This window comes from Chaetodon auriga, chromosome 6, assembly GCF_051107435.1.
Source record: "Chaetodon auriga isolate fChaAug3 chromosome 6, fChaAug3.hap1, whole genome shotgun sequence".
NCBI classification, from domain to species: Eukaryota; Metazoa; Chordata; class Actinopteri; order Chaetodontiformes; family Chaetodontidae; genus Chaetodon; species Chaetodon auriga.
This window is the reverse complement of record NC_135079.1, coordinates 26,741,417-26,759,988: the sequence shown is the minus strand read 5'-3', so window position 1 is coordinate 26,759,988 and position 18,572 is coordinate 26,741,417. Positions and strand designations below refer to the sequence as shown.

The 18,572-nt window shown below is 40.0% G+C and overlaps 1 protein-coding gene across 1 annotated transcript in view; it reads left to right on the top strand.

Annotated features, from left to right (window-relative positions):
* st3gal2 (ST3 beta-galactoside alpha-2,3-sialyltransferase 2) overlaps positions 1 to 18,572 on the top strand; it is a 70,758-nt gene that overhangs the window by 27,821 nt on the left and 24,365 nt on the right. The window contains exon 2 of the mRNA XM_076733678.1: positions 15,637 to 18,371. Coding sequence (XP_076589793.1) covers positions 17,970 to 18,371 — 402 coding nt within the window. The 5' untranslated portion in view covers positions 15,637 to 17,969. The remainder of the gene's footprint in view (positions 1 to 15,636; positions 18,372 to 18,572) is intronic.

The window sequence follows — 18,572 nt, the reverse complement described above, 5'->3', positions numbered from 1 at the left end:
AAAAACATTATCATATAATTATCTTTATTATGAACCACCAGGAAAGACAGAGATAATTGTCAATACTCTATAATAGAACTTAATAACTGATTTCATTATAAAAATCACAAATCTATTAATATGTAAAATCAGTAAACCCATCACAAACTTAAGTTAAAAATACAATTACACTCAATAAACAAAACCATAACCAATCTGTCTATATATATTTGTGTGTGTGTGCTTAATAAATTATTTAGTTTTTAAAAATATCATGAATCTATTAATATGTTAAATCAGTAAACCCATCACAAAATTAAGTTAAAATGCAATTACACTTTCCTCTGTCTGACTTAACCCTTGTTTTCCATATACTTTCCTAGTTGGAAATATCTTCAACATGAAGCTGTGACTTGCTGCAAACTTTCGTCAAACAGGAAGCAGGAGGGAGGGGCATTGAGTGGTACATACGTGATTTGTTTTACACAATGTAATAACACATCATTTCATTGGTCAAAGAGATGCCTAGAACTGACAGTACATGGAAGAGAATGTGCACAAGCCATTCATATAAAAACAGGAAATCACCAAAAGTGAGATACGTGGTTTTCATCGGTCAGCGAATCTATTTTTGTTGTTGATGAGGACTTTTCACTCCAGAAAAAAAACCCATGGGCCATTTCTTGGGTGCAACCTGCCAAGAGAGCACCAGATTTTCAACTACTATCTGTCCTAAGCTCATCTGGTTGAGGAAAATGTCTTTATGATCTTTCTTCCCACTGGGATATACAAGCATGGAATTGAGGTCCATCCATAAGTTGTGGAGAAGTGTGTGAAGGCTACCTGTGTTCTCCATAACTTCAGCCATTAACACAATAAAAGTAGACATCACTGTGACTGGCTGACTTAATCAAGCAAGTCTGAGTTACATTCTACCATAATATACCGTTATTATATAATAACAGATGGCTAAAACGTGTTTGTGAAACTCTCAAGACGTTAATTTTTTGGGTTACAGAGCTGCTCATAAGCCAGTAGAACAATATGACAAGCAAACGGTACTTTTGAGGTTAAAAAAAAAAAAAAAAAAAATCAAAACTGGTTTTAATTAACAACAAAATAAATTGGAAACGGCGCCGTCTGAAGCCAATGTATTATTGTTCCTTTGTGTAAATGTTTTGTCTGATGGATGTCTTTCCTCTTTTTGCTTTTTAAATGATTTTATGTTAAGAGGATGTTGTGACTCGAAGTATGAATACATTAACCATTTGTACACCCTAGATTAATGATCTGATAAACCTGGCAATGACCTGAATTTCTGGTGTGAACAAAATATCTCCTGACATAAAGAAAGGCACATAAGTTTATTTTCCTTTGTGTGTCAGCTGTTTTTTTGTAAATTAGAAAAATGAAGTCAGCTCATGGAAGCAAAGTACAAGCTAGGATAGGATGTCAGTGATGTCTAGAAAATCATTAAAGCATTAAATTTGAACTGTAACACTGTATCGTGAATGCCTGCTTTCTTGACAGTGTGTCACACGTTTGACAAATTTGAACTCACTTATTGCATTACGTTTGTATGTAATCACACCACACAAGAAATCTGCCTTGCATTTGATCTGAACACACCATTAGAATACTGACATTGAGGTCATTTCACAGATATGACCTACGGCAGGGGTCACTAACAGGCGGACCGCGGTCCGAGTCCGGACCCAGACACCGTCCTATACGGACCCGGACCTATATCCAGTAAATTATTAAGGGACTTCAAATTTTGACGGGACACTTATATTTTAACCGGCGCAACTTTTCTAGTCTTTACGGCACCGGTTTAGCGGCTCAGGAAACGCACAAACCAATTGCATGCGAGTTAAGCCATCCCACGTGATGCTACCCAGCCAGTCGCATCTCTGCATTGCGGACGATAAACATAGCAACTCTGACTGCAGTCAGATGAGGAGTGAGAAGCGAACGGAGAAACGATAGAAAATGAGAAAGTTAGAAAGAACAACAAAAAGTGTGGAGAGTGGGAAAAGCGGGAAAGAAAGAGAAACTGTGTAACTGTTCAGCTGTTATTTTCAAATTCGTTGAGACTGTTAAGATGTGAAAGTTAACAAAGAAAAAGGAATATTCAAGCTGTTGCTTCACTTTTACTTTTTCTAAAATTAAACACTTTCTTTTATAATGCACAATTTTTCAAAAAACATTTTATTTTCTCTATTTCATTTTTAAATTCAAATCTGCCTGGTTTAATGTTAAGTGACAATAAATACTGTCGAAATGTTTTTGAATTGTACTTTCTTTATTTGATCAGATGTTGATTACATGCAGATGTTGATACAACTACTAGGCTACTTCAGTATATATATCACACATATCATAACGTTATGACATTATGATGTTCCGGACCTTTGCTTTAGGAAATTTTCTCTAACCGGACCTCTTTGAATTTTAGTTGAATACCCCTGACCTACGGTATTTGAATGAGAAATTGTTCAAGTGGTACCTTAACAGCAGTCTCAGCACTTTCAGGCAACAATTACACAAAGCTGATGCTGATTTGCTAAGTATATCTCCATCAGTTTGGTCATCTGTTCTGATTGGTGGATTGATTGATTGATTGATTGATTGATTGATTGATTGATTGATTGACTGACTGAAGCTAATTTTGGCAGTCGAGACCATGTTTCCGCTTGAAGGCTTTGAAATTTATTTTAGCTGTCAGCATTCACATTGCTTATTCTGCAGTAAGTGCAAACTCAGGTTATCTTCGTTCTTAATTACTGTTATTATTAGTGTGACATTTTGTTTATTGTACTGATTGTCGTAAAAACTTTGATTCAGTGTCAAATAAATCTTCTTCAGGTGATGTATTCAATAACTTTTCTATATGCAAATTTGTTTCAGTGATTTTACATGCATTTTTAAAGTATTAAAATTTGTAATGGAAGTCTGTTAGACGAATATTTAAAAGTCAAAATCTCATCAACTACAAGTATTCATACTTAATGAATGGGTGCCCCATCTGGAAATAGTTAGCATATTACAACATGGTACCAATAGTGCCATCATGTGGTCAGTTATTGGGTGTTTTACATTTAGCTAATAACTTATGACCTGTGAGACAAAGCAAAACAATATTTGCACGGTGTATTCCTTGGATGATGCCAATGACTGATATAGGCCCATCTGGGTTTGTAAAATTCTTCTACCTTTTTTTTTGTTTTGTTTTTTTTTTTGTAAACATATTTTTTCCAATGTTCATTGCAATTACCATACTAGAATGACCCAAACAAGAAGTTGATAATTTTTGAGTACTACTTACCATTTTGGCATGGCCTGATGCACTGCATGAGTCAATTTTGGTGCCGAACTGTATTGCAACCAAATTTGGAAATGTTGTACATACAGTCACATGTGTAACATTTCATAGTATTCTACCCACAGGGGCTGCAACAGCAACATTTAAACAAGCTTTATTTATAGAACACATTTCAGTATTCAGTCAATCAATGTGCTCTCCATAAAAAGAGATGTAAAAACTTCATTGCAATGTAATGGTATAGCCATGACAATGCGGTTAAGGTAGAGTGGTTTTCCACCTATCAAAAGGTCGGTGGTTTGATCCCTGGCCTTGGCAGTCCACATGCCAAATTATCCTTGGGCAAGATAAAAATTGCCCCAGATACTGTGCCATCGGTGTGTGAGTGTATTTTTAATGATCATAATGAGCAGGTGTGTGAATGGATGAAGGCAGATTTGTGTGTAAAAGCGCTTTGAATGGTCGTCACGCTAGAAAAGTGCTATGCAAATACAGTCCATTTACCATTTACAATAATGACAAAACAACATATGCTTATACACACACACACACACACACACACACACACACACACACACAAACAAACATTGTTCATATGCTTGAGAAAACAGGTAGGTTCTGTTTAACTTTAAATGTAGATGCCATTTTTATAGATTGCAGCTCATCAGCATTCCAGAAGGCCTTTACTAGCTCCTGATCTTATTCTGGGTACAACCAAAAAGCCAGTGTCTGAAGACCTGAGACATCTGATGCAGGTATAGTCAGTGACCAGGTCAAAGATATACTGGAGAGCTGAACCATGTGGTTTCTCAAAAACCAATAGGGGGATTTTAAAGTGAACTTGAATGTGGTAGAATGATCTTGAAATATTGGTATGTAATTTTCAAAGTTAAGGCCAGCATCCAGAATAACATCCAGTTTGTTAATTGAGACTCCTAGCTGCAGAAAAATACATATTGTGCATTGAAACCTCCCAAATAGTTCTATTTCATCTTGCTGTTGTATGCAATATTAGAAAACACTGCACTTCAAGAGGGTAGTCAAGGGGTTCCTCGACAATTCAGTTTTCCAAAAGTTGAATCAACACTTCTCTGAAACAGTTTCCAGAAAAACTGAACATTATAACCTTGATTAGGAGTATTTATTGCAATACTGTTGTATTAAGCTGCATTAGTTTTAGCTAGGTTTATTTAGTAAGCTGGCAACTGTGTGCATATAGCAAATATAACGTATCACATTTACAAAACTCTAATTTTTGTTTAAGGACTGTCTTATAGTCTCATAATTCTGAAGTGATCTTTTGTCATAGGACCCAAGCTAATTATAGTCATGCTGAGAGTACCAACCTAAGAAATAGTACCCACCAAATGCAGAGATTCAAATTATTCAAAAATGCTCCTGCCAGGACCCTGGCAACTCAAAAATGAGAGACCACACAAAGCCCATCCTGTTTAACTTATAGTGGCTTCTTGTGTCAGCTAGAATTTACTTGAAAGACGTTTGAATTATCTATAAAGATTTTAATGGAATAGATTCTTGAAGGATTTTTTACTGCCTGTGATTTGAACACTTCAGCTCTCCCTCTGATTGCACCCCATGCTAAATGTAAAACCTGTACTCACCTCTCTTTTAGGTATCAAGAAATACATTACCTGGGGATCATAGGGAGGCAAACACAATTTACATTTTAAACAGGAAGCTAAAGACCAACAGTATCTCCCTTTTATCTCTGTCATGTATACTCCAGGGATATCAGGGCTCCCCGCAGATGATCACTCACTGGAAGATTAGTTATCACTTTCCTCTGTTGCATTAAACAATCCCCTAAATAAGGATTGCTTGTGAAGTTCCATGATTGAAGCAGAACACCAGGTTGGTTTGTTTGCCATTTTTTAACCATTATTACCAGTATTATCAGCCTCCATTTTTCAACAAATCTGGTTGTATACTCTTGTAGTGAGATAGCTGATTCTCTGATACCTCTGCTCCCAGGAATCATCACCCACAGATCAAATAAATTCTAGCTGACACAAGAAGCCACTATAAGTCAAACAGGATGGTGTTTGTATTTTCTCACTCTTTCAATCGTGAAAGATTTCAAGAACCATTGCAGTCCCTATCAGTCGCATGGCTATTTTAGTGTCAGTCCATTTTTGATGATAATGTTTCAGTTTCTCTGCCATCTGGTCTACACACCTCCAAATTTGAAGATTTGTCCAGTGTCCTTCAAGCTTAAATCGTAATCTAGTGTTAGTTACAATCCCAGTATTACGTTTGTTCCAGTTTTGAAAAGTCATTTATGCTAATTTACATTCCAGGATCCTCATATACCATCTTCTTCATCACTTTTTGTTTGATTATTTCCCAGCAACATAGGGCTTTGAAGTGTTGTCATTGTGCTATTGATATATTTCCTCAGCCCTGGCAGTCCATTTACTGATGGGATTTGTGTTGTTTTATGAGGATGCTGCCTTTGCATTCCTGTGGCCTCACAGGTTCTTCATGCGAGTGAGAAACATTTTCCACCCCCACCTCCTTTCCTCCCCAGGTCTATCATTGATGCCTTCAGTTGCCAGAGGGGGATTCAGTTGGCGTGCAGATAGCAATCTGACTTACAGAGTGTACATAAATCTGCATCTGGTGATATCTCTATATCTCACACAATAGTGTTGTTACGTTTTCTCCCTGGTTGAGCTGATGTGGGTTCTGGAGTTTTGACCCGTGGCATTTTTCCCCAGGATGTTAGCTCCCATTGTCCTGACCATCCTCCTGCTACAGCTGTTTGTTGGTTAACACCTGCCAGGTGTCTAATGCTGTCTTTTTCATCTTCACTTGGATCTGGTTTGTAAAGGCAAAAGTATTCACAGACTTTTGTTTGCTCCACAACAGTCCCTGTCCTGCAGTCCAGAGTGTTGTACAGTCAGCCTCAATCCAGGTCATTTTAGCCGATAATGTGAAAGTTCCAGCCAGTTCCAACAGGATTGCCCTTGCAACTCCCTCCTGGTGTTGGATTGTTGTTCCACCAGAACCTCCCTCCTACAACTGATGGTCATGTGGTAGTTCATCAAGTCGAAGAAAAGGATTGACAAATTTTCTGACTTGCCAGTCTTCAGTATAGGATGCTTTCTTCAGTCATCCTGTGTTGCCTTCCAACTCATATGTACCACATTACACATCACTGTCAGTCCAGCAACTCTGCCTATACCTGGGGAGTACACCCTCAGATCCTATTGGGTGATGATTTATACCTGTGGTAGTCTTTCCCTTTGGCATCCTGCACAAAAGAGTGTATCCATGACTTTTACTGGGTTTTTAGCTAGACTTCATTGAAGCCATAACAAGCATCTTTCTCTTGCCAGGTATCATCTGTGGTCTATCCAGGCCTTGACCCTTCCAGGCTATGAGCAGATTGATAGATCCCCCACAGTTCACACACCATACTATTGGTTCAGCTTCCCATTTGCTATCATATACCTTCTTAGAGAATTGCAACTTCTTTGCTGCACTGCCTACCCAGAGCTTTTCAAGCTCTCTCCTTGTGACAACCCCTCCTCAGATATTCACTATTTGTTTTCAAGGTGGCAGGTTCTGTGTTCTTGAAGTCATCAGTTGTTCAGTTCCTACTTACCTCTATAGATAGGTACTGGTTTTAGCTGCTCCACTCCTTCGGTGTGAGATCAAAAATGTCCCCCACCTCATCCAAGTTGTCATTTTTCAGGTATATTGCCACTCCTTCTGGGCGGACCTTTGATTTAAGGTAGGTTCGGAGTTTAAGGTGAACTTATGTCCTAAAGAGAGAGGATAGGCTAATGAAGCACCTGGGACTGCTTCAGATGCCTTCTTCCCTCTCCCTTCATCTCCATGGCTTGGTACAGCCCTTTGTTGAGATGTTGTGCAGATGCAGGTGATGGCCCCATGGAATAGTACTCTTAATGGTCTTGCCTCCTATTCTTTGCCCTCTCCTGCCTGGATTATGCATCCTGCACACTTGGCCTTGTTTCAGGACTTCTGGCAACCAAAGATGGGTGATACAACCTCTTCCATGCATCCTTTGGGATCAATTCTACCTTTTGGTAAGTCTCCCCAGCCTCCCTACATATGACCGTGCATTCCTGGAAGTATTGGTCGACTTCTGCGTTACCTTGCTAGTGAGGTCCTTGTGTGGTGTGCCCTCTCTGGTGCACCACTTCCATCCATATTCAGTCTTAACTAAGCAATTTTCTCCATAGGTCACTATGGACTACAGCCTTTCCCATAGCCCCTTCAAAAGCATTCTCCAGCCAGATATCCAAGTCCTCCTTGGAGGCTTGTGCACAGTAGCAACTGTGATTAGACTGTCTTGTCTGATTTTTGTGTTTCTGAAGTTCCAGCAGGCCCTCCATTACTGGTGTGTTTGGGCCGTGCCTTGAACTGTTCTGCGTTGTCTGTGTTCCTTGTTGCACTTCTTTCGAGGATATATCCCTAGTAGGCTTTGCCATCTCTGCCTTTCTTTGAGCCATCAGTTTACAGCTTCCACTCTTTATCTTTTATTGTGGGAGAGTAGGGCCTCTTTTCCAAGTCACTGTGACACAGAAAATAAAATAAGAGAATATGTAGACCAAAGTAAAATGATAACTAATGATTTTACTTCCACATCAGTCAGTCCCTGGAAAATGATAGAATGGATTTCAGATGTGTTATTTTGCCAGTGTTTAAGTAAACACACTGAGGTCTCTAGCCTGGCTTGGAGACATTAAGATTAAGTCAAAATAAACAATCTCTCTCTAATGGACATATTTTATCTATAAAACAGTTAATCAGGACATATGCACAAACTTATATATGCATACATATAGGAGGAACATGAATTGTGAAATTGTTTAATGAATCTGTTTTTGCCAGTTAAATTTTAAGGAGTTGATTTTTACAGTAATTTTATCTAATCAGAGTGAGGGTATGACAGAATTAACTGAAGGCAGGAATGAAAGAATAATCTCTTTCCATATGATACAGATAGTGGGTTTCCATGGCTACAGCCAAGTTGCAGGGTGAGGCTTTCAGCTTGCAGTTTATAAAAAAGGAGATGCTTGAATTTGATCATAATTAACCCATTATTTTCTTTTCAAATTGGCTGCTTTTTGATTTTGGGATTTGTTTCTTCCATTTCATGTTTTCATTTTCTCTCTTCACTTGATGCTGGTCATGACTTTCTGTGTTTCCAGATGACAAGTACCATTGAAGTCAGGGTTTTTTGTCTCAGATACTTCAACAATAAGATCCAGATTGTCGATGAGGGTGTTTTTTTAAGTGGTTTTCTTGAAGACATATCCAGAAAGGTCTTCATAGCATTTCAAACATTTACAAATGAAAAGCTGCAAAATAGTCATATAAGACAATATAGGACTAAAAGCCTTGTCACAACAGTATTTAAAACTATGTAATTTTGGGGCAAAATGTATTCTTCATTTATTGATTCACAGTGAAATTGATTCAGATCAGTTTATCAGTTAAATTGCTGCAGTTGGACTTGCTACATATTCTTTTCAAGTTCAATAGTACCAATACATCTTTTGAACTTACTGTGATCTCATTATCCTGTCATAGACCGAGCTAACAAGCTTGCTGACTGTAAGCAAGCAGTTGTTACCATTGTTACCTTGTTGCATCTTTTTTCACTCTTTAGCGACAGTACCTGTAGTTCACCACCTGGCCTTGGGAGTAGTCCCTTCATCCCTACATCACCAAGTTTTAAGAACCAAATATTTTGTGAAGATGTGGAAGAATTTTACTGTGTCACATTCAGGTGTGTGACCAGGGGATAGTTACAGCCAGTGCAAATATTGTTCATGGTTAGTACCAGCAGGCATACATAAGACCAAATTTACCAAAGAACTACACTATCCATAGAGGACCAAGGTCAAGACATGCTTTAGTTAAACACGTAAAGGAAATGATCCTGTAGCAGGGAATACTAAGATAGTGCCAATGCTTACTTTTACTCTCAGTCTTAAAAACAGGGTTTTGTTAGCACAGTCTTTTTTTGTTTGTTTGTTTCTTAGCACAGCAGTATTTCTTCTTATTCTCGGCATGCGGTGTAATCAGAAAAGAGAACAAAAGGTAATGTTGCATTACAAAAGCTTTGGACAGCAGCAGCCGTGGTATCTTCCTTCACTTTATACACAGTGTGTTGATACAAAGGAAGCAACAAGAGAGAAGGTGGTGGCAGACTAGACTGTAGACTCAGCCTAACTGCCGGCAGGCTGAAGAAGAGAGGAGGGCACAACAAAAATATAGATCACGTCATACTAAGACCATCCATTGATATTGACATCTATAATTTACAGCATGTTTGAGGACTCATTCATTGGTAGTTGAACTGCAGGTTTTATATTGAGCACGGACTGCTTACTTGGTGGAGGTCTGAGGGAATTTTCTAGTTCGGTATCAAGTTATCATTATGGATTTTCTGTGTTTTTTGGAGTCTGTTCACACTGATTTAGGCTTACAAGAATAAGGTAAATTTTGTAAGAAAGTTTTTAAAGTCCAGCCCCCAAAGAAAAGTTCTGGCCCTTGGACAAATGCAGTTAAGGTCCCCTCCCATATCTCGTATTATGAATATGCTACAGGACATTGTGAAGTGTAATGTTTTCTATTTTGAAATGAATTTTCTATTGATCAATAAATTGTGACTATTGTGGCAGTATAGCTGGAGATCATTGACAGTGATCCTGTCCTCATATGAATTTAGCTTTAATATGGCTTTTTCTCCTGGAACAGGTAACTGCTGGAGAGTGTTGTGTGTTGTTGCTGTTCAGACATTAATGTTACACCGGAGAATTTGTTCCTAAATTGCAGGTATAGATTCTGTCTCCTTTTCACAATTACACAACTTACACAACCAGTGCTGACATGTACAGGTTACATAATGGGCAACTGACTCCTATAGGACAACATAAAATAAAGTAAATTCATGCTGAATGCAAGACCACATTGTTGTTGATAAAATAATTTGATGTTAGCAGCTGTTTGCACCCGAAAATATCATGTCATGATTATCTAGTAGCAGGTGAATTGGGTGTAGCCTGCATTCAACAATAGATAACACAGGTAATGTCAAGGTGAAATGTCATGAAGGAATGCGATTAGAACAGCACCTTATGAGGCAGGACACAAACAGTGAACAGCACAAAGTTTGATCATGCATTTGATCATCTTAAATAGCTACTGCAACTTATGAATACGAAGGGAACTGCACAGGCTCTGCCTATGGCGTATGCGTTTGGTCCTATTCCCCTTGTTCCTTGTTAGCCTGCTTGCATAATCATGATGGAGACTTATCCTTTAAGTGATGTAGGACATACTGTATTCTACATTAATATGCAATCTGTGGACATTACACCCATCTCTGAAAAGACTTTTATTATTGTTCTATTATTATTCATAAAATGCAAGCCTGGGGCCTCATTTATGAAACAGACTTTAGCAGACAACCACATATAACTAGCTATTTATGAAATCTTACTTTGACGTGGAAATGACCTTAACTCTAAGCAGTCTAGACTTGATGATTTTCCTGCGGCTTATGTATCAGTATTACAGTTTGGGTTGCATATGCACCCAAACCTGTGTTAAACTTTGCCTGAGCAAGAACAGTGTGATTGGAATTGTCAGTTAAAGATGTGAGGAATTAGCAGACATACAGTCGTTATTTTTGGACACATCACATCAATTAATTTTGCTTTTTTTCCCCCTTGTACTTTAAGGTCAGACCATGTCTGTTTAATGTCAGCACTAGTTCCGTCCACCTCATTCACTGCAGCAGCGACACACTCCCAAGCATCATGTTGTCTTTTTCTGCCAACCCGCTATTTAGTGATCTTGCCTTCAAAAAAGTGTTGCTTTTCTCTTTTGGTCCATGGCAATTCTTGACTAAGCCCTCATTTGTGTTGGCTTTGTATAAGAGGAAATTGCAAGACAGGTCCTGTCAATTTAAGTTGATTTGAGATTTGTAGATCACAGATGCACAAGTTACAAATGGGATTCTTAGAACCTGCTTAAGTTTTTTATGCTCATCATATTTTATGAATCAAACAAAGGATCTTAAGACTAAGTTAAAGTATAAATCTAATAACATTTTTATAAATGAGGCCCTGAGTCCAGCACTGTCAGTTTCCCAGGGCAAGTATTCATTTTTAATAATAACAATGCTGGTGCTCACTCTTCTGTACAAGCACATCGAAGTGTGGAGTAAAACTGCTGCTAGGAAAACAGTTTTTTTTATTAGATTGCCTCACCAACAGAATAAAGAGAGGAGGTGACCGAAGGTGTCAGTTACAAGATTATTTATCAGGACGCAGAGTGAGTAAAGATTGCCATTTCCCTGCACAGTTAAGAGTCATTGTTACAAAAAGGTGGCTGGCAGAAAGGTCCTGGGTGATAATTGCTAGCTATAAAATGGCACCAAAATTCCAGGAATATGACAGGAGAATTTGTACTCCTAAAGAGAGATAGGGGAACAAGGAGGAGGTGGTGGACAGTTTGAAGTGGTGAGCTCCTGTCGAAGTTTGACTCAAATCAATTCAAGAGAAATGCTGCCGTTCAGATGGCAGAGCAGTGGACAAAAACTGGACAGAATACAAAACAGAAGCCAAGTTCACATACCCAAAACTGCTTCTAAACTATATATACTGCTTAGACAGACTCATGAAAAAGAGCTGCAGCTGCAGAACATGTAGGATTGCTAACATCAATGCAAGATAGATCAGCTGTTTTCTTGTCTTTGTTCAGTGAAAACCTGATGAGATAAATCATCTAACAGAGGATTTCATTGACAGTTGTGTGGACCCTAAAGGACAAAATGGATAATAGTGAGGAATACAGTGGAAAGTACTGACAGCTCTTCCCATGAACAGTTGCCATTGTCAACAGTGATCTGCATTTGTCCTTCAGTTTCTCAAAAATAACAAATGAATACCAGAAAGAATGCTCTCAGTTGCACTGGAAGGGGCAGAGGTGAGCTTGATTAATTGTAACCCTCAGCACCAAGGATAAATAGAAGGAATACTCAATCAGATAAATGAACCAGCTTAAGTTCATATTGTAAATGTGCAGCTTGTTGGGACTCAGAAGATAGCTGTGGTAATGCAACACGCTCTTTCAGCTCTTGTATGTGTATTTGTTCTAAGGTTCTAATAAACCACCAGGACAGCCAGGGCTGTGGCTCCATGGGGAGATGTGTGCAGAAGTATTAGTGGAAAGCAAAGTCTGTCTTTGTGCTCTAACATTGATTACATGGGCCAAGGTTGGGGACTCTGTGGTTTTTGTTGCCGTAACAACCCTGCATGGTTTGCTGGCTGCCATGGCGATGCATCAAATTTAGAGTAGTGGATTATAATAGCTGCCAGGTGGGTGGGTTGGTAGCAAGGAGAACAGGCAGACTGTCATCATAATGTAATTAGTTATTATATCCTCATAGGTGGTGGGGACAGACAGCAGGACATTCTTATACACAACTAAGTATTGTTTGATAAAGACCAACACACAAGGTCAAAAAAACCATATTGCTTTTGCCATTATTTACTAAAATACGGATCCATTGGGCTGTTAATAGCCAAGACTTTCTTTCTAACCTATATGGAATTTCTCACACAGAACAATGGATGATTTCTCAAATTGGGATTTAAAGGAGAATAATGCAACATTACTGCTGGAACAGAACCAATATTGGAACTGAGACATCAAATGTTTGTCTCAAACACACAACCTCACAGTCACTTTTGGACTCTTTCCTTTGATGAACTTTCTTGTCTTCTCTAAACAAAGGAACTCTTTTCTAAGAAGCATGGATGCTTCTACATGTTATAAGGCTCTTACTCTATTATTCCGAAATGTTTAAATGCACAAGTTCAACATGTGATAAATCATAAACTGATAAGCATCACAGATAATAATAGAGTGCTTATTGTTGTTCTCCTCTGAGCATCAAAACCCCACATATTTATTCATTGTGGTTGTTATGATGTATACTCATGGAAAGAAATTGTTTTAAAAATCAAATCAAAAAGGAGCGACACCCAGATCCCTCCCTTGGAAGTGGGCCCTGGAAATTACTTCACCGGGGAAAAGCTGCCCTGGGATTGGACTCTTTGAATCACTTTGCAACACTTAGAAGCTGTCACAGAACAGGCAAAGCGGATTCTGTTGTTTCTGTCTCCACTCTGTCATCACTCTGGTATTGACTCCAACCACTGAATCTTCACCTGCACACCTCTGCTGCTAAACTCAGGGCCACGCAAGTACCACCTGTCTATCTCTTAAGTGGGTGAATTTATTGGCTTTCATAACCAAACATAATTGTAAATTTATCATAGCTATTACCAGCTGCTTTCCAGTGACGGCTGCAGCTAATTGTAATTGATTCCTTCATATGCTGCATACTTTTCCTGGCAACCTGTCTTTGGTAGTAGTTGTAGTAATGAATGTTCTTACATATGCAGTCGGAGTCCTGGTTGTCTGTATCTTACTGTCAGTCATTTCATGTGTGTACCAATTCCTTGTTATACATTTTCATTAATGAGAAGCTGAAATTCCTTTTTTTTTTTTGGAACTTTATGACTGAAAGATCAGTCCATCCTCAAAACAGTTGTTGACCAATTAATTGGCTGGTCGTTTGAGTTCTACTTGATAGTTCAGACAAAAAACTACCAAAACATTTAATAACAGCAGTAAAGAATGTTGCAGCAAATTCAAGATGGTTTAGATATTTACGTCCAGCATCACATCAACAGGGGACAAAGGGGCAGCAGTACATTTAAGACAGATATTTTTCCACATGATTTTGACTACCTCGCTGTTTTCCTCAATGGTCTCGTGCTTGAATTTTTTTTTTTTTCTTTAAAAACCACTTATAGTAGGTCGATTCCTGAAATGAGATTAACTTCAGTTAAGCTTGTTTGTATCTGTATTCTTAATAAATGCCTGTGATGTTTTATGCGGTTCAAAAGAGACTCAAATACAGGACACCATGTAGGAAAAAATATGAACCAAAAACAAACTGGGAAAACACAAGGAACCTGTGTAGAGTCCAAACCAAGTCTCAAGTCTCATATGGTTGTAATGAGCAGTCTTTCATCTCCTGAATGCCACCTGGTCTGCTTAGGACACTGCATAGCTATATCTAAGGAATTCAAAGGATTGTATTATAATAATAATAAATCTAATAATTAAAATTATAATAGCACTGTATTATCATCACTCTTTTATCTATTAGCATAGAGTATCAGCATTGATTAGTTGTTTGGAATGTGATTGCTTTAACAAGCTAATACAATGCAACATATCTATCTTGTGTCTAAATTGTACAGTTTGTTTGGTTTACCTTGTACTCACTGCTCCATTTATGGTCTGTCTGCCATTAAGATCTGTTTGGACAGCCTCTTTCTTTTCATGGGTAGACTCGAGCTGGAGGTATTGGTGAACATTTTTATAAAAACACACCTGAGTTTCCTTAACAAAGGCAGCGATGACACTGAGTGACAGCAGACAACTTGTCAGTCATTCAAGGTATCATTCTCTTCTGCATATTGTGATTTAATACTTCTTTGCTATGTCTTGTGAAGCTCTTTTGGTTTAATTATTTCTGATGTAATTTGAGGCATGTAAGAGCATAGTGTATGCATTAGAGTAGAGTGTGCATGAAAATATACGGGGGCTTATATGGGGCTGGTAGCAACTCAAGTACGCATGATAATGAGGGAAGGATTGACATTCAGCTGTTCTGACATTTCCTTGATATTAATGCCCCTAAGAAATAAAATAAGATCATTCACAAGTCCCAAATCTCGAGTCCGAGTTCAGTCTCAAGTCTTTTTGAGGATGAGTCTCAAGTCAAGTCTCAAGTCACTGTGCAATTTAAGTGGGACTCTGAGTTTTACTTCGAGTCTCCATCTCTGACAGATGCATGAATCACAAAAACACAGCAGCTACCAGACCTGAAAGGGGTTTGTGTAGGAGGTCTATTCCTTTGCCTCATATCCCCCAACTCTTCCACTCTATATTTTGCCAGTCTGCTTCAACATCTCCAGTTTAGCTTAGTGACATTTTGAAATGGTTCAGAACCAAACAATGGACAGAATATCAGGACAAAGCAGAACTATGTTGCATATTTGCTCTTGTCCCTTGATGGACAGTCTAAAAGACAAACTGAGCAAAGAGGGAGTAGGGATGAAAAGAGGGGAAAAGGATCACATTGGAAAAAGAGATGAGGATTAAAGATGTCAGTATGGTCAATGAGGCTGTGGCAGTGAACAACTCTCTTCTCTCTTTTATCTCTTTCTCTCTCTGTGTCTCCACAGGTTTTCTATGGGAATGGACAGCCATACTTGAGGCCAGACAGTCGAATCCCTGAATGACACACAAACACACACGGACATTTGATCATGAAATAAGAAGACTGGGAGAAGTGGTTTGTGCCTCAGGGGTCCAGGTTACACAGAAACACACACCAAACTAGTTGTTATTGCAGCAGAAAGACACCAGTGTACTTTGAATCTGTGTGTGTGGGTGTGTGTGCAGGTGACTTAAGCAGGTGTTTATAGGGCATCAGATGAACATGAGCAGGGCTGACAGCTGGTATAAAGTGGGCACTGCTGGGGTTTTACCCTTGGATTACAGTTTGGCAGATTAGAGCTAAGCAGCAGTCACCTCAAGTTCACCAGCCTTATGAAATGTACGCCACCAACCAGTAGGCTGCGCACAAACAAACACACACACACACAGCAGCACAGCTGTAGAACACAATTAAATTAGTGCAGCTGGCAGACAGCGTGCAACCCTAGCTTAGCACCATACACACATTAAATCACAGGCACATACACACATACATGCACTCTGGGCTGCAGGATAGACACTGTCCCTGCCCTTCCTCCCATCGTCCTCTCAAAGCCAGCTGGAGAGAAGATGAGATTTGGGGCTGATTGGTTTTGTCTTTTTTTCCATCGCACTCTCTGCGCAACACCACTTTGGCCATTTCTTGGTGCAGCTTCTTCCCCAGATGAATCATCATCATAAAAATCTTGCCATTGGAAGAACATTGAACAATTCACTTTGCAATGCTTTGATTACTTCTTCCAAAGTAATTTTACTTTTATCTTTGTGTTTTGTTTTGCTTTTTTCATTTTTTCATGTCCCAGAACCCCTCAACGACAGAGCTGACAGCTAGAAAATCTAGAAGCAGTGAATGCTGTACTCTCATTGGAGCAGCATTCTGAAACCTTATGCTACTCTCTGAGTGTGTTGAATTTTTTTCTTCGCATTAAGATTTCATCATTCACCACAAAGAGCTGAGACTCTCTCCCAACTTTTTAAACTTAGTGTCTGAGGAAAGCATGGAGAGGGACAGCAACAGAAGAGTGCTTTAAAATTGACACAGCTGCCGTTCATGGACAAGATCTCAGAGCAACAGTGAAACAGGCAAATAGAAAATGACTGAAAGGGGTGAAAGAGGAGAGGATGGACCTTGAGACGAAGAGTAACCAGGTGAGATGAAAGAAAGAGAAAGGAAAGAAGAGGAGGAAAAAAACAGATGCGAGAATACTGAGCTGATGACAGAGGAACCAAGCAGAAAAGGAGAAGGAACAAAATAAGTATTTTTTGATCTAAGATGGCTAGAGACATGATGGAACACCCTTCAGGCCAGACCTCCTCCCTTCTGCCGCTCCTCCTCCCTCTCCTCCTCCTCCCTTCTTCCTTCTCTCTCTCTGCTGCTCTCAATTAGTCTACCAGCTATCCTTGGCTACATCACTTCAGTGCAACGTGAGAGACAGAAAAAGAGAGAAAGCAGAGAGCTGAAGCCGAGCTGAACATTCACACAGATGGCAGAGAAAACGAGGGACTGCTACATCCATTCGCACCGTGTGCTGGATTTTACTGAAAATGGACACTGCAGTTAATGCAAAAAACTGAGGCAAAAGAGAGAGGTGGACGTAAAGACAGTGGGGCCCAGAGAAGGGAAAGTTAGGTGAAGAAGGAGGGAACGAACAAAGGATAGACAGGTGGAAAAATCAGAGGCTGATCGAAGCTGAAGAAGCAAAGGACGTCCGAAGCAGTCAGGCTACAGCTGTGTGTAATTCAGCTGTGACTTCAGTCTGTGCGTGTGTGTGTGTTTGTGTGGAAACATTTCTGTGTATGAGACAAGCACATAGCTGTGAAGGAGAGAGAAAAGAGAGAGAGAGAGAGAGAGAGAGAGAGAGAGAAGGAAAATCCAGCGGGAGACGGGGAGAAAGCGTAGGAGGATCGTTGAGTGCACAGCTTGACTGTGAGACAAATTGACTCTGACACATTGTCTTCCATCAGTGTGTGTCTGTGTGTGTGTGTGTGTGTGTGTGTGTGTGTGTGTGTGTGTTTATAAGTCTTATATAGTGGGTGATCTTGTGCTAGTTAGGGGGTCATCCCAATCACGCTGACCAGGCCTTGGTCGTTGTTGCACGCCGGCAGCGGCGGAGGAAAAGGTGCTAGTGGTGGGCTGGGGACAGTGGCAGGCCTAGGGGTGGGGGCATGGCCATGGGGGGGCCGCATCCCGTCCTCCACCCTGCACCGGGACAGGAGGTGGGGCTGGGGGTCCTGGGGCGGGGGTCCATCCAGGGGAGCTCCCAGACTCTCCGAGCTCAGGCCCTGGCTGAGCACAGGGATGGTTGGAACGGCAGGAGGTAGTACCATGGGAGGAAGCGGGCCAGAGAAAGGAGGCAGGGTGAGATGTTCCCGCAGAGTCTGGGTTCTCCTTGCCTCACTGGCTCTTATCTTTCTCACCTCACTTTTCTTCTCTGTCTCGCTCCGTGGGGGCGTTAACTTCAACTACCTGGAGCCACCTGGGTGGGAGGAGTCGAGGCGGGTGAAGCTAGTGCCCAGCTATGTGGGCGCACACAAGCTGTCACCATCTGACACCCCACAGCAGAAAACATGTGCCTGCCCACGCTGTGTCGGAGACCCCGGTGTTTCTGACTGGTTTGATGAGAACTACGACCCCGATATCTCACCAGTTTGGACCAGAGACAACGTCCAGCTGCCCTCTGATGTTTACTACTGGTGGGTGGTAAGTAACAATATGATTTAACTTTATATGCTAGAATTGTGATGCAATTAGGGTCCAATAACTATTGTGACATATACTGTGAATGTATGAGTATAATGAGTCTTGTGCAAAACTATCCAATTTGAGTGATAATAGTTCACGATCATTTCAGAATTCGCACATGATATGAAGTTGAAGGAATTTTGGAAAATGCACTTTTTT